This window comes from Carassius carassius, chromosome 31, assembly GCF_963082965.1.
Source record: "Carassius carassius chromosome 31, fCarCar2.1, whole genome shotgun sequence".
Taxonomy (NCBI): Eukaryota; Metazoa; Chordata; class Actinopteri; order Cypriniformes; family Cyprinidae; genus Carassius; species Carassius carassius.
In genome coordinates, this window is record NC_081785.1 from 8,895,004 (window position 1) to 8,908,967 (window position 13,964).

Sequence of the window (13,964 nt, forward strand, 5' to 3'; positions counted from 1 at the left end):
ACCCCAAATGTTAAATAATCGGAGGTGAGTTTGATAGTAGTTTGTAACACAAACATTCTAACGTTAACGTTAGACAGTTAATGTTAGCCAAATGCTAATTATCACAAGGTTTGGTGTTAATGTTAGTTAATAATTTCAAGTTTAGAACAAAGTAATCGAAATGTTATATTATACATTTATTAGTATGTGAGTACAACCGATGTAAGTTACACATAAAGTCTGATAGTCCTTCTTCAGACCAGACGTTCACAGGATTTTGCTCACTCGTTTTCATTAACTTCTTCAAGTGCACTAGTTTATTAATATCTGGATACAGCCACTGCCAATGGACTGCGGATAATTTAGTTGTATATTTGATATTGTTTGATAATCATGATAATGGCTATTATAATCCCTGTTTTTTGTCACTTTGGGTGCCAGAGAACACAAAATGCAAATCCAAATTTCAGCAGAGCCATAACAGTGGCAGGATGGTGCAATGTAGAAACAGGGCCCTGAATCCACATGTTGCCAGCTTCATCAAGGAATTCACCAATTATGACTGGCTGAATTATTAGAGTTAGGTAAGACTTTTAAGAACTGATTTAGTAAAGAGGAAATATTAGTCAGTGTAGTTAAAAGTATCAACAAACAAAAATCTAATTTCAATATTTGTTTTTTGCTTTTAATGGGAAATACAAACATTACATTTAAATGTAATCAGGAGAATTTTTACATTAATTGTATCAAGGAAATTCAGAAAGGGGATGCATTGTGAAACGAATATCTCTGTAGGTCTATGCAGTGTTGAATGTTTTTCATTTCTTTCAGCATGTGTGTTGTTCGACATTACAGCGTGCTGATGAGTTAATAAAGAGGTAAGTCATTTTCAGCTATTGAAGAATGCAGTAAAATTCATAAAATTAGAGCGGTTTTAGCTTTGTAACGGATCGAAGATGTCTATGCAGTGTCGAATTTGTTTTTCATTTCTTTCAGCGTGTATGTTGTTCGACATAACAGCGTGCTGATGAGTATCGCTCTTCGGTTAATAAAGAGGTAAGTCATTTTCAAGTCTGTTTATCACATTGATGTCTGTCAAGCTGTTGTGCAACTAAATTTTTGTGTTTTGTTCTCTATAGGGAGCAAAAACCTGGGATCTGCATTGGCCCTGTCAAGTCTGGAGAGTGTTTTTGCCGTTTAATGAATTAAATTGTAATAAAAGTTACTCATTCATGTTTTATGTTTTAGACCAACATTTCGCTCTACTAGGCTATTCTGTTTTATTTTTAATCTCAAGTAGATCTAGTTCATATACAGCTGCGATTGGTGGGAGTAGGCTACATCACATCAGCTATAGCTATATTCCCACCCCCTCCACTGACTGAACCCCTGCTGAACGAGAGAGAGAGAGAGCGAGAGAGAGAGAGAGAGAGAGAGAGAGAGAGAGAGAGAGAGAGAGAGAGAGAGAGAGACATTGTGATTGAACAGAGACAGAAAGGCTTTCATCAACTCAGTCGCTCAAAGTTCTCTGTATCGCGGTCCTCTTTTACCGTTATCAAATCCCAACAGAAGCGTTCATTGGAATATTAAAACTGGACAAGTTGTCAAGGTAAGTTTTATACACCAGTAATATGAAGGTTTATTTGATAAGAATGTTCGAGGGTTTACACTGATCAGGCTAATTGGATGTACCACATTAGATGACAGAGGGGTTTTATATAGCGACGCTCCGCCTGACACTGACTGGATGTTAAAGCGTCAAAAAGATGATTTCTAAAACTAGTGCATTGAGAAGCGCTTCATAAATAGCGTCTCTCATCAGGATTTTCACACGCACAATGTTTCATTCAGATCGATGGGATGCTGCTGTGACAGAAGCTCTGTGCCTCAGTTCATCGGCATTATTACCCTTACAAACATTTACCATGGTAACCACAGTTTACGCAGAGATAACCTTAGTTAAAAAAGCACTAATCGGTTGGTACACTCACTCACTCTTTGCTGAACATCTCTTGTGAAACAAACAGAACCTTGCAAACAACATATAAATTAATGTCAAAATATTTAGGCTCTTAACTTTTGTTAATCAATGACCAAAGTTATGTTGTGCATTTATGACTCATCTCAACCATTTTCACAGTCTGTGAAAAAAAAGAAGCTTCTAAGCCTTACATTAAAATATAGCTAATCTCCATAACTTACATTCATATATTTTAAACATCTTTCTCCAAATTATTTTTTTTAAATAACATTTGTAACTGAAGGGGTTAATTTTGTAAAAAATAAAAAAGAAAAAGAGTGTGGTGACATAGACAGGTTATAATCTTTGAACATCTTAAATTAATATGAATATGAATAAAGAGAGCTAACATTTTGAGAGAGCATCAAATGGTCTAGAAATTAACCCTGATCAACCAAACCCTCTTTAATAATTTCTTTTTGTTTAATAGGCAAAAAAAAAGTTTTGATTTTTTTTGTGTGGCTAGCACCAAGTTACCACTCATAGACACAAGTATATTTGTGATTGCTAGGGTTTCCATGGAAATTTTTTGCAAGGTTTGACTATTGCTCTTGAACTATTTTAGGTACCTGCAATACAGCACACTAAACACAGTTGTGTTTTTATAATTAATCACAGAACGTTTAATGCTATTTACCCATGTATAATGAAATACATATTTCATGACCAGGGGTGCCTTAAGATATCCTCGAGGCCCCTGGGCTACAGCATTACAGTACGCCTTTGCATGTTTGCATTTATATGTTTGGCAATTATATGTCCAATTTAGTTTTTTTCCCCTCATTGACATGCTAGTTAACATTTAAAACACTGTTCTGCGTAAAATGTGAACATAAGTGAATATGCAAATTCACTCTTTGCCAGAAGGTGGCACTTGTGGAACAGCACGATTATAGCCATTACATAAAGTAAACAATACGAGAAGAAAATGGCATCAAAACTTTCCTGGCCGAAATGTGAGTTTACATGTATGATTTAAACACCATAAATTACACAAATTATTAATAATTCATCATCAGTAGATCGAAACAACACTTGGCAAGTTGGTAAACTATTTGGTGATTGCTGTGTTTTATTTTCTATTTTAAAACATGGCGTGTTCAATTAAATAAAATTAATTATAGCCATTTATTTATTTATTATTCACAGTTAAGCAATGAGGTTGAAGCAGCACCTTTGATGGAACACAGCGACTAGGGTCGGGTATCTTTGAATTTTATTAATTTCGATTTCGATTCCGATTTTGCTTATCGATTCCCAGTTTAGATTCCAGTGTGGTTAAAACAACAACAACACATTTTCAAACATTTAGATATCAAACATATTTATTCTGTCTCTTTTTGCAAAAAATTTAGTTGCAACTGAATATCATGAACACAAATCAGCAGGCTACATAAAAACTGGACTTGATTAAGAGCTGTTTGTGTGCAAAATAGAGCTGCATCAATATAGCGTAATTTTTCTCACACTGTACAACAATAATTACTGTTTTTTTTTCATTATTGTAAGGGGTAGGTTTAGGGTTGGGGTAGGTATAGACGTTAAACTTTATCCAATAGGGTATGTGCAGCAGACTTCTGTATTCTGTTAAGCTGGTCTTGCCGCTTCCCATTCAAGCATTTTGCATATGCTTCGTTAAATATGAAGCAGTTTTACTCAAGATGCATTCAAAGTAGATTCCAAAGATTATCATAACCAATGTCCATTACATATGCAGAATGATATCTAAAAGTTTTTTATTTGTACTATTTTCAATAACATTTATATAAAAAGTTTAATAAAAAGTCAACAATAAAAACAGTCCATAGATAAATATTCCATAGATTTTTTTAAAAGTCCAACAATAAAAAACCATGGATATCGCTATTATTTATTACAGTTGTTAGCTTGTTCTCCGACTAGAGGAAGCAATGAGACCTGTTTTCTGGGTTTGGTCAGGTGATATTCGACATATACCCTATTTCAAAAGCTTGCACCGAACTCAGGCTTTCCCACTTTCCACAATCCATTAAGCTCTGCCCCTGACTATGATTTTAAGAACGTGGTTTTAGGTGTGGGATAGAGACTGCTAGGAATGTTGTCCTATAGGAACAGCAATGGATGTTGATAGAGGAACATGTCTCACTTGGTTATCATATTGTGTGTATTTCCCCTGTGGAATATGTCAACTGCTATATAAGAGAAAATAACAGATGGATCCAGTCTTACATTGTTCAATGGCATCAGGTGGCATCTACGAAATCCATGTTGAAACATGTTGAAATACACACTGTACCATGAAGCACCTGCTTATCAGGCTGTAGCTGGTTAATTCTAACCATCAGTGAATTCAGAGCAATTTAAAGTGAAGTTTAAGGATAATTTAGAGAATTTAACTTGCCGTAATGATTGTTATTTTTTGTAGTAGATATGTTAGAAAGGAAAGTGTTGCTCTGTTACCTAAGGAAATTGCCATTGAGTGCTTTCATGTTTATCATGGCTACTGCACTCTGGAGTGTCTACAAGGCTGTGATGTATTAGTAATTGTTGGCACAAGGAGTGTGTATTGGATGGCCGGAGAGTCTCTTCCTTAGAAAGACATTCACCAGGCTAAGATCTTAACAGCTGCAGAATATGAAACTCAACATGCTATCCATACCAACAACCAAAAACTTTATTGCTTTGATCCACTGTCTGCCTACACACACACACACACATACATACACACACTCACCCACACACACAGTCTGACTCTTTGCCTGCATGTGCACTTATACACCCATAATCTGACATACATACATATATACACACACACTCAGACAAACACACACACACACACACACACACACACACACACACACACACACACACAGACAGACACAGATTTCCTTTTCACATGACTTATAAGATTTATAGTATGAAAGGTCTAGTTTGTGTTTCCTATGAAATCAATCATATTTTACCACAAAATATTGCACCTGTGTCAAGAAAAATAAAAATTTTAGCTCTTACCTTCAGAATTTTCATCAGAATTTTCATTGGCATTGTAGTAGGTTTCAACAAGATTTGCAACTTTGTTTTTTGATATACTGTAAATGAACAATTCTGTTTAAAATACCATAAAGAAAATAGTGTTTTCTACTATGTTAAATTGCATCTATTCACTTTGCGTTATTTTCTATTTGAACGTTCATATCAAAAAACTCCCAACGTAATTTTCTTATTACATGTCAGATTTAATGTCATGGTCATTGGGCTTTTTTTTATTTAATGGTCTGCTTGGCCTGCAATAAGACAAAACAACAGAAACACATCATTTCATAATCATAACGTTACATAAAAATATGCAATTTCTTCTGGAAAGCCACACAGCAAAAATTGGAGAGTTGAAATTTCAGTGTTAAACATTTCCGAGTTGATTTCAACACCCAAAGAGTAATTTGAACACATTCAGAGTAAAATGGTGTTTGGTGTTGGAGTTATTTCACAGAGTTGATCATCAGTGTTAAACAAGCTCCATAGAGACGTAATTAGACTCCGCCCACGCATTTCCAATCGTCGCTGCTGAAAATCCATGAAGACGTCGCCATTATCCTCGTGTGGCTTTGAAAGGTAAGTTAAATTTAATCATACTTTTACATTTATGATTGGTGCTTATTCAGTAGAGAATGTACAACATAATGTGCTATGGAGCACTGCGCATAAACGTATATTAAAATGTGAAGGCGAACGCACACACACAGCCTAAGTTATGTTAACTTACATCGTGGCAACGGTTTATTACGCTTTTAGATTTAACTAAAAATAGGAATCAAATTATTACAGCGTGGCCGAATTAATTAAAATGATTTACCGAATTAATAAAACGAACGATCTTTTACAAAGCCTCGTTTATTGCCACAATTGCCCTCGTCGACGTGATTAGCTTCGTTAGCTAGCTATTAAGTTACTGAAGTTATGTAAAAAAAAAAAAAAGTTACTAAAGCTATGTAACTTAAATCTTAGCGGTGTGTGTGTGTGATGCGATGTGTGTGTCGCTTTAGGTCACATTTAAAAATAAATAAATAATAATGTATTAATAATAATTTAATAATTCTTAAAATAAATGTGTGATTAAATAACTGGCACTGGTAGAAAAAGTACGGTGCATCAAATCTGTAAATTGTGATATTACAAAGGAAACGATGTGACGTGCATCTATCCATAAAGTATTTTTTTTTCTTCTTTTTTTTACAACGATTTACAAGGCCAAACACTTTTGCATGTTCCAGGTAAAATGTTGGTCCAGATCAAGTACAACGAACAGCAGAAGTATGTGAAGCTGGATTGCATTGAAGGGAGGTTTGACTTCATGCAATTTCACGTCAAAGGTTTCTTTTTTTTCTTACTCATTTAAAATAACTAAGAATTTGATTAAAATCTGATAAATTCTGTGTATTGTGTTGTTGCCTCATTTTTGTATTTGCCTTTATCATATAATATTCTGTAGAAGGGTATACATTGGAAAAAAGAAAAATAATGCATATTTACATTTTGCTTGCATCATAAAAGATATATGTATTCAAATCAGTTATTTGTTGTGACGCAAGAAAGGTTGTCAACTTAAAAATCTTTTTTTTCAGTCATTGAGAGATTTTGCTTGCCACCTGATGCAAAAGTAACATACAGGGATGCAACAGGGACAGAAGTCGATGAAGAAATATTCAGTGACCTCATTGGACAAGGCAATGTGGTGCTGACTGTTTTCTCAAATGACGGTGAGCTTTATTGAATGTTTAAGAAGTCGAGTTATCAAGCAACTTAGGATAAATATGATACATTGGCTGTTTCTGATTCTTGTGCTGGTCATCACAATATTTGTAATATTTTAATACTTTATTTAGAATTTTCAGATTCTTTGTCTTCCATATCTGAGAAGTCTGACAAAAGCAACATTTCAAGTGCATCGACTGTAATCTTAGATGAGGTCCCTAACAAGAGACAAAGAAAAGAGGACACATCTGCACTGTCTGCAAAGCAGGTTAGAACAAAGTTTTTATGTGATTCTCCTTAAGGTTATGTTCACCCAGAAATGAAAATTATCCAAAATATAGAAATAGTTTTTTTAACCCTTCTGAGGCTGTGGTAATTAGTGAATCACCAAGGTCGTTTTTTTTTATTTTTAGTTGGTCGAGGATGTTCTTAAATTGAAGTCTGGTGGTGAAGCAGTACTACAGGAGTATCAAGAAATCGAAACCCTTACAGATGCCACAAGAAGACAAATGATCAACATTCTGGTGGCTCACATGATTGATACACATGGGTATTTTTATTTAATTTTTATAAAACATAACTGCATGACCATTGTATAAATTAAAACTAATTTGATATCTTCTCTTAGGCAACTCCCTACTAAAGCCATCAGAGAACAGTATGCTCTTGGCATAGTGATGCTGTTCCCTTCCCTCAGAGATCCTTATTCCAAGAAAGGCTATGTAAGTCATCGTCTGCATGACCCTTTCATGTTATAATTGCAATGTTATGACATAGAAATTTTATTCTTTTAAGGAACACTTTTATGACGCTGCAAGCAACACAGGATACATTGCTTGGCGTATGAAAACAGTCCACAGAAAGATTAGACGAGGATCTTTGCCACTAGACAGCCCTCATGATGTTTCTCCAGGAGGCCCAAAATGCAAAAGGGCTACTAATTTTGAAGGGCAACTTGATGGGGATGCTTGCAGAGAGGCCATTTCTTTGCTCAGCCACACTACAGAGAAGTCCCTAATATTCCAAAAGATGAGAGAGACCTTTCAGCATCGGCAGAAGCTTGTTAAAGATCCAGGCTCTAGTGTTGATATCCTCTTCACCTTCCCAAGATTCCTAGATACAAAAGGCCTGGTAAGTTTGGAATAACATTTTTTCAAAAGCATGTAATTTGAGAATATTGTTTATAGTTTAATATCATCTTAAAGGTTGATCAAGACTTCACTCTCCTGTTTGACACCGAGACATCCTCCAGGCTGCTTCAGAAGTGGGACACGTTCTTCAGGCCAAATGTCATTAGAGAGGCCAAGCAACTTACTTCAACAGCAGAGCTGAGTCAGTTGTTGCTCTCAGCAGAATGTCCTAAAGGAAGTGACCTTCATGAAACAAGTAAGTTGTATTTGATTTGCTTGTTTTTACAAATCTGCTATATTTGCAGTTACAGTTTGCAGTAACAATATATTTGTTTTGATGACAAAAAATATTAAAATGAGTAAACTTCATAATCTATGAGATTGGATGTTTTCCGGATTAATAAAAAATAAATAACTTGCACTACATAAAATCTTTAAAAAGACTACATTAACCAGGTGAATGTTTAAAATGCTTTGTATTTTTAAACTTAAAATATTTCATTTGAAGGTTTAGATTAATTAATAAAAAATTTCATGTGAATTTCATCTCTAGTCTACGACCATGAAATGGCATCCCTTCTTTTACTGATACATCTCCTTCCACCATCACCAGGAGGACTGAAGTCTCCAAAAATCAGTGCATGTGATGCTGCTGAAAGACTTGTAATCTTTCATAAGGTATTGACATTTTAATATTGTGTTTTTGGAAGCTCTAACATGGAGATTTAAAATCATTCATATGCATTATCATATTGCACTAGCCATTGAGTTCTTTGAACAGTCTCTTTTATACAGTTGTTTTCCCTGACTGGACATTATGTTTGTGTCTAATATTCAATGTTAATTTCAACTTTAGTCATGCTGCAGTTTGGAGGAGCACCTCAACAACATCCAGCATCAGCATCCGTACCTCCTTGCTGTTGGACGCCAGAAAAGCAAGATTGAGGGCTTCTACATCATCTTGGATAAGCATCTCATCCCATGCCAGGCAAACCGCTCCCTTGGAGCATTTGATGAACTTTTCAAGGCACATTTTGTGTTCAATTTGTCCTATGATAGTGCACTTCTAAACTTTTACACATTCCTGCAGACAACAGTGTATAACATTGATGTAGGTCAAATGAAGGAGTCTCCCAGGGTTAGAGATTTGAGAGCCAGACTGCTCAACCAGACCGTAACCTTAACTTAAAGTCGGGTAGTATGATGTTGACAGAATGCTGATCTGTTTTATTTGTCAAAAAGAGCACCCAGACAGTCAACAGTTGATTTCCCATTTAAGAGGTGAACATAGTTATTATCCTGGATCTAAGTTCAAATTAATTTGTTCTCAGCAAGGTTGTAGGCATCAGTTCCAAACATATGCAGGTTTTCGTAAGCACCTTAATAGTGTTCATAGCAGCATTCAGCTGATTGCTCCAACTTCAACTGTTGGATGTTCCTCAAGTGAGCCAGTTGCAAGCTCATCTCATGCTTTGGAGGACCTTATGAATCCCCAGCATTTATCTCCTTGTTCCAGTGGTTTATCTGATAACAATGATTCAGGGCTTACTAAAAATTCAACTAAAGAATTGTGTGATTCCATTGTGGCCAAAATACAAGCAAGTGGGATTCCAAACAGTTTGGTGTCCTCAATTGTGGGAGATTTAGAGGAGCTAACAGATGAGCTTAACTCTCAGGCTAAGCATAACATACTTTCTGCTTTGCCTACAAATGACCCCTACAAAACTGTAATAAATGAATCTTTTGAAAAATTAGAAAACCCATTCACAAATCTGAATACAGAATGGAAACGTAATAAATACTTTAAAGAAAAATGGGGAGTTGTAGAGCCCATTGAGATAACACTAGGTGTGCGGTATGACAACAAATTGAATAAGAAATCTGGTACTTATGACCAAGTTCCAGTGAATGATACTTTTATATATGTGCCAATTTTAGAAACGTTGAAATTCATGTGCAGAAATCCAGACATTTGTGACCTCCTAAGGAAAGATTGTAGATCAGAGCCTGACACTTTTACAGATTTTAGCGATGGAAGTTATTTTAAATCCCACCCTTTATTTACAACAAAAAGACATGCATTACAAATTCAAATATACTATGATGATTTTGAAACCGCTAACCCCCTTGGCTCCAAACGTAGTATCCACAAAATTGGCTGCCTTTATTTTATTGTAAGAAACTTGCCCCCAAAATTTAACTCAGTTCTGATGAACATTCATTTGTTAGCACTTTTTCACACACAAGACGTAAGCAAGTACGGTTTTGATGTTATACTGGATCCGTTGATAAATGATATAAAGATACTTGAAAGCCAAGGATTAAGTCTCCCATTCTCAGATGAGCAGATATACGGCACCATCGCACAAATCACTGGTGATAATCTAGGAATGCATTCAATTCTTGGTTTTAATGAGTCATTTAATAGCCATCATTTCTGTCGCCTTTGTTTAATTGAAAAGAATGATTCTCAAACAGTATACAGTGAGGATGATCCTAAGGTGGTCCTTCGTGCACAAGAAATCTTTGAAATACATTGCAAGTCTCTCCAGGAAAACCCACAATTGAGGTCACTATATGGTTTGAAAAAAAAATCCATAATTAATACACTGAAATACTTTCATGTTAGCAATAACTACTCATTTGATATAATGCATGACCTTCTTGAGGGCGTGGTTCAATATGAAATCAAATTGCTTTTTGGACATCTCAAACAAAACTTTATATCTGAAGAGGATTTACTTTCAAGGATTTATTCTTTTGATTATGGATTTTTAGAACGAAAAAATCGTCCCACAAAGGTTATTTTGGATAGTGCTGGTAATAGCATTGGTTTAAATTCCATTCAGACATTATGTCTTGTGAAAAATCTCCCACTTTTGTTTGGAGACATTGTTCCTCCAGGACACAAACACTGGAGTTTGTTGCTTATGTTACTTCAAATAATGAACATTGTGTTTTCACCTTGTCTCACTTCAGGTTTGACAGTGTATTTGAAGCACTTGATTGCTGACCATCACAAACTATTCAAGTACTTGTATCCTCATAAAAATTTGATTCCTAAACATCATTACATGATACATTACCCTTCTTCTATAAGGAAAATTGGCCCCTTGTTATATATGTGGTCAATGAGGTTCGAAGCCAAACATAAGATGTTCAAAGATTTTTTTAAAAATTTCAAAAACATAACAAAATCATTAGCTAAAAAGCATCAGATGGCCATTGCGTACCATTGGGAAACATTCACCCTCAAACATAATGAGTTTGGGCCAATTAAACCATTTTCCATAGGGAATGAGGTCAGCAATCAAATGCTTGAAATGTTCATATCAAAAGATGTTTTCTCAACCAGTTGGGTTAAAGTTGATGGTGTAGAATATAGAGCTGGACTTGTGGTGTGCAGTGCTATAGAAAGTGAAATGCCAGTCTTCTGTCAAATAAGTGCTGTACTTTTGGTTGAAAGTTACATTTATCTGTTGGTAAACAAACTATTCACAGAGAATTTTGATGAACATTATCATGCATTCAGAGTAGTACGAAGTGAGGAAAGGTGTATTATCAAAATGTCAGAGATTAAATTTTATAAGCCATTTGATATTCAAAGTTCATACAGTGTTGTGGATGAAAGTTTGTATATCATACCTTCTTTTGTAATGTTTTAATTCGACTTCAAAATGCACTACAAGTGAGAAATACAAATAAACAAGTCACTGGCAAATATTTTGTGTGCTGTTGTTTATTTAACATTATTTTGTAGATCTTTGAGACCATACAGATTTAACCACCTAAAACATGCAACTCTGAACAGTGTTGTTTTTCTGTATCCCTTCTAGTGTTATTTTAACACTTTATTTGGAGTCAAATTAGGAACTCTGGCATTGTGTTAAATATTTAACTATTTTGAAAGTGTTATTTTAACTCTGGAGAGTGTGGAGCTATATAAACTCTCAAAAAGTGTTGAAATCAACTCTTTGAGAGTTAATTTAACACTGGACTTTTTGCTGTGCATAATAGCACATTTCAGATTATGGGGGCTTTTCATATAGTGTTCATATTGCTTTCAGCAGTGAGATGAAACTCAGCATGGGAGACAGCAGGGTCTCTCAAACCTCACACTATAGGGCTCAAAGCCTTTATTAACATTTCGCTTCTTCTGGGAGTCACAAAACCTGGCCTGACAGGTAGACAGATGCCCTTTGGCTTCTGACATGGAGCTGTGTTTGTGTTTGTGTTGTGTGTGTTTTATTTATGTGAATGTCTCATTCTTCATACCTAGGATTGACTTTGCCCAGCCCCTGGCAAACCCCCTTTTCTTTTTTTTTTCAGCTAGAAAATGAAAGCTGCCTCCCATAACTTTTGAGGAAAATAAAAGAGGATGAAAGTGGGAAAAAAGCGAATGAGAGTTATTTATATCAGTTATTTATGGCTCATGTCATTTTTTTCACTGGCACGATTTATGCTCTATAAAGGCTCTCCATTCTCTCTTTTTGCAATTTCATACCCCAGCAAATCAGATATTACACAGCTTTGAATTTTTAATTTTGTGTGTTCTGTGCAAGACAGAAAGAGAGATCTTTTAAAAACTTTGACAGTAGTTTAAATCAAGCAACGTAACTTTCATTTTACAAGAGAGAGAACAGGGCTAGTAGTCACAAGGGCTAGATATCTCAAGAATAAGGTTTTGAGTCAAAATTCCAAATGGTTGGTTCTAAACAGTTCAAAACTCTTTAAATTAGAATAGTGTTCCTGTAGCTCAAGTGGTAAAGCATTGCGTTATCAAGATTGGGGATTCGATTCCCCGGGAACACATGATAGGTAAAAATTGATAGCCTGAGTGCACTGTAAGTCGCTTTGGATAAAAGTGTCTGCTAAATGCATAAATTAATTAAATTAATTAATTAATGAATTAAATTATATATATTTTAGGGGTGCTCCGATCACGATCGGCCGATCGTTAATGCGCATATCGTCAGTAAAGCCGGTTCTCTAATCAGCGGTAAATTCCATCAGGTGCGTGATTTCACATAGAGCCTCTGTGTAGTAACAGCTGCTCTATGTGAAATCACGCACCTGATGGAATTTACCGCTGATTAGAGAACCGGCTTAACTGACCAGATAGGCATAACGATCGGCCGATTGTGATTGGAGCACCCCTAATATATATATATATATATATATATATATATATATATATATATATAATAAATGCTGTTCTTTTGAACAGTCTATTAATCAAAAAATGTGTCATTGTTTTCACATAAAGAAAAAAAAAGAAAAAGTACAACTGTTTTTAATAATTATAAATGTTTATTAATGCCAGTATATTAAAATGATTTCTAAAGTATCATGTGACAATGAAGACTGGAGTAATGACTGCTGAAAATTTAGCTTTGTCATCACTGGAGTACATTACATTTTAAAACATATTAAAATAGTTATTTCAAACTATGTTTTTACCGTAATTTTTGTCAAATAAATGACACATGAGACTTTGGAACGGTAGTATGTATAGTAAATAAACATTTGTTTTAATGTAAATATATTAAAAAATATATAAAAATTAGCAAATATATAAAGAATTAAACACAAAAATATATTCATTTAAAAATGACAGCATTCAAATCATGTGGAAACCTCCATCCTGTGGAGTTCATGCACAAACTTCATCCAAATAACAAACTTGACCTTAAACTCTTAAACTTGAATCATTCATTGCCCAGCTGGACACACATCCACTGCAGAGTTAAAGTAAACACCATAGCAATGACGAAGATGCTACCCTAAAATATTTCACTCCAAACTTAACCAATTGTTAACATCAGCCAAGTCAATGATTTATTTTGCCATCTGTGGGAATATAAACCGACGTTGCCTCGAGCAATTTTGTGTATTTCAGACATGTTAACAGAATATCCTACAAGTACAGAAGACATTGAGTGCCGTTGTAGTCATTTGTATGCAGCAGTTAGTTACATGAGTTCTTTTTGCTAGTCTTAATGGTGTTGGTATTAATCTCGTGTTGTTTTAGCCAGTGTAAGCCTGTCTAAAATGGCCAAATAGGGAGATGTGTCTGCTTGCCATAGTGAGCTTATGTTAATGGT

At 35.0% G+C, this 13,964-nt stretch overlaps 2 protein-coding genes across 5 annotated transcripts in view; both read left to right on the top strand.

Moving 5' to 3' along the window:
• Positions 1–1,447: 1,447 nt before the first annotated feature.
• The window catches only part of LOC132111477 (carbohydrate sulfotransferase 15-like), a 33,946-nt gene continuing 21,429 nt past the window's right edge, over positions 1,448–13,964 (top strand). The window contains exon 1 of the mRNA XM_059518815.1: positions 1,448–1,588. The gene's annotated coding sequence lies outside the window, so the exon portion shown is untranslated. The remainder of the gene's footprint in view (positions 1,589–13,964) is intronic.
• On the top strand, positions 5,397–11,346 carry LOC132112045 (uncharacterized). Of its 4 annotated transcripts, none has more exons than XM_059519636.1 (8): positions 5,397–5,590; positions 6,601–6,735; positions 6,862–6,998; positions 7,359–7,452; positions 7,526–7,861; positions 7,936–8,116; positions 8,414–8,538; positions 8,717–11,346. In XM_059519636.1, exons 3-8 carry the CDS (start codon positions 6,940–6,942, stop codon positions 9,047–9,049), a joined length of 1,128 nt encoding a protein of 375 aa, XP_059375619.1. In that variant the 5' UTR covers positions 5,397–5,590; positions 6,601–6,735; positions 6,862–6,939; the 3' UTR covers positions 9,050–11,346. The 4 variants fall into 4 exon arrangements, 3 of the variants coding, with proteins under 3 accessions (XP_059375619.1, XP_059375620.1, XP_059375621.1); XM_059519637.1 differs by having other exon boundaries at positions 6,871–6,998; XM_059519638.1 differs by lacking the exon at positions 6,601–6,735 and having other exon boundaries at positions 6,871–6,998.

Bases quoted from the DNA above. Each gene is read 5' to 3' on its own strand.
- LOC132112045 (XM_059519636.1), top strand. From the start codon at position 6,940: ATGAGGTCCCTAACAAGAGACAAAGAAAAGAGGACACATCTGCACTGT. The intron at 7,453-7,525 runs GTAAGTCATCGT...TATTCTTTTAAG, and splicing joins CTTATTCCAAGAAAGGCTAT to GAACACTTTTATGACGCTGC. The intron at 8,539-8,716 runs GTATTGACATTT...TTTCAACTTTAG, and splicing joins GACTTGTAATCTTTCATAAG to TCATGCTGCAGTTTGGAGGA.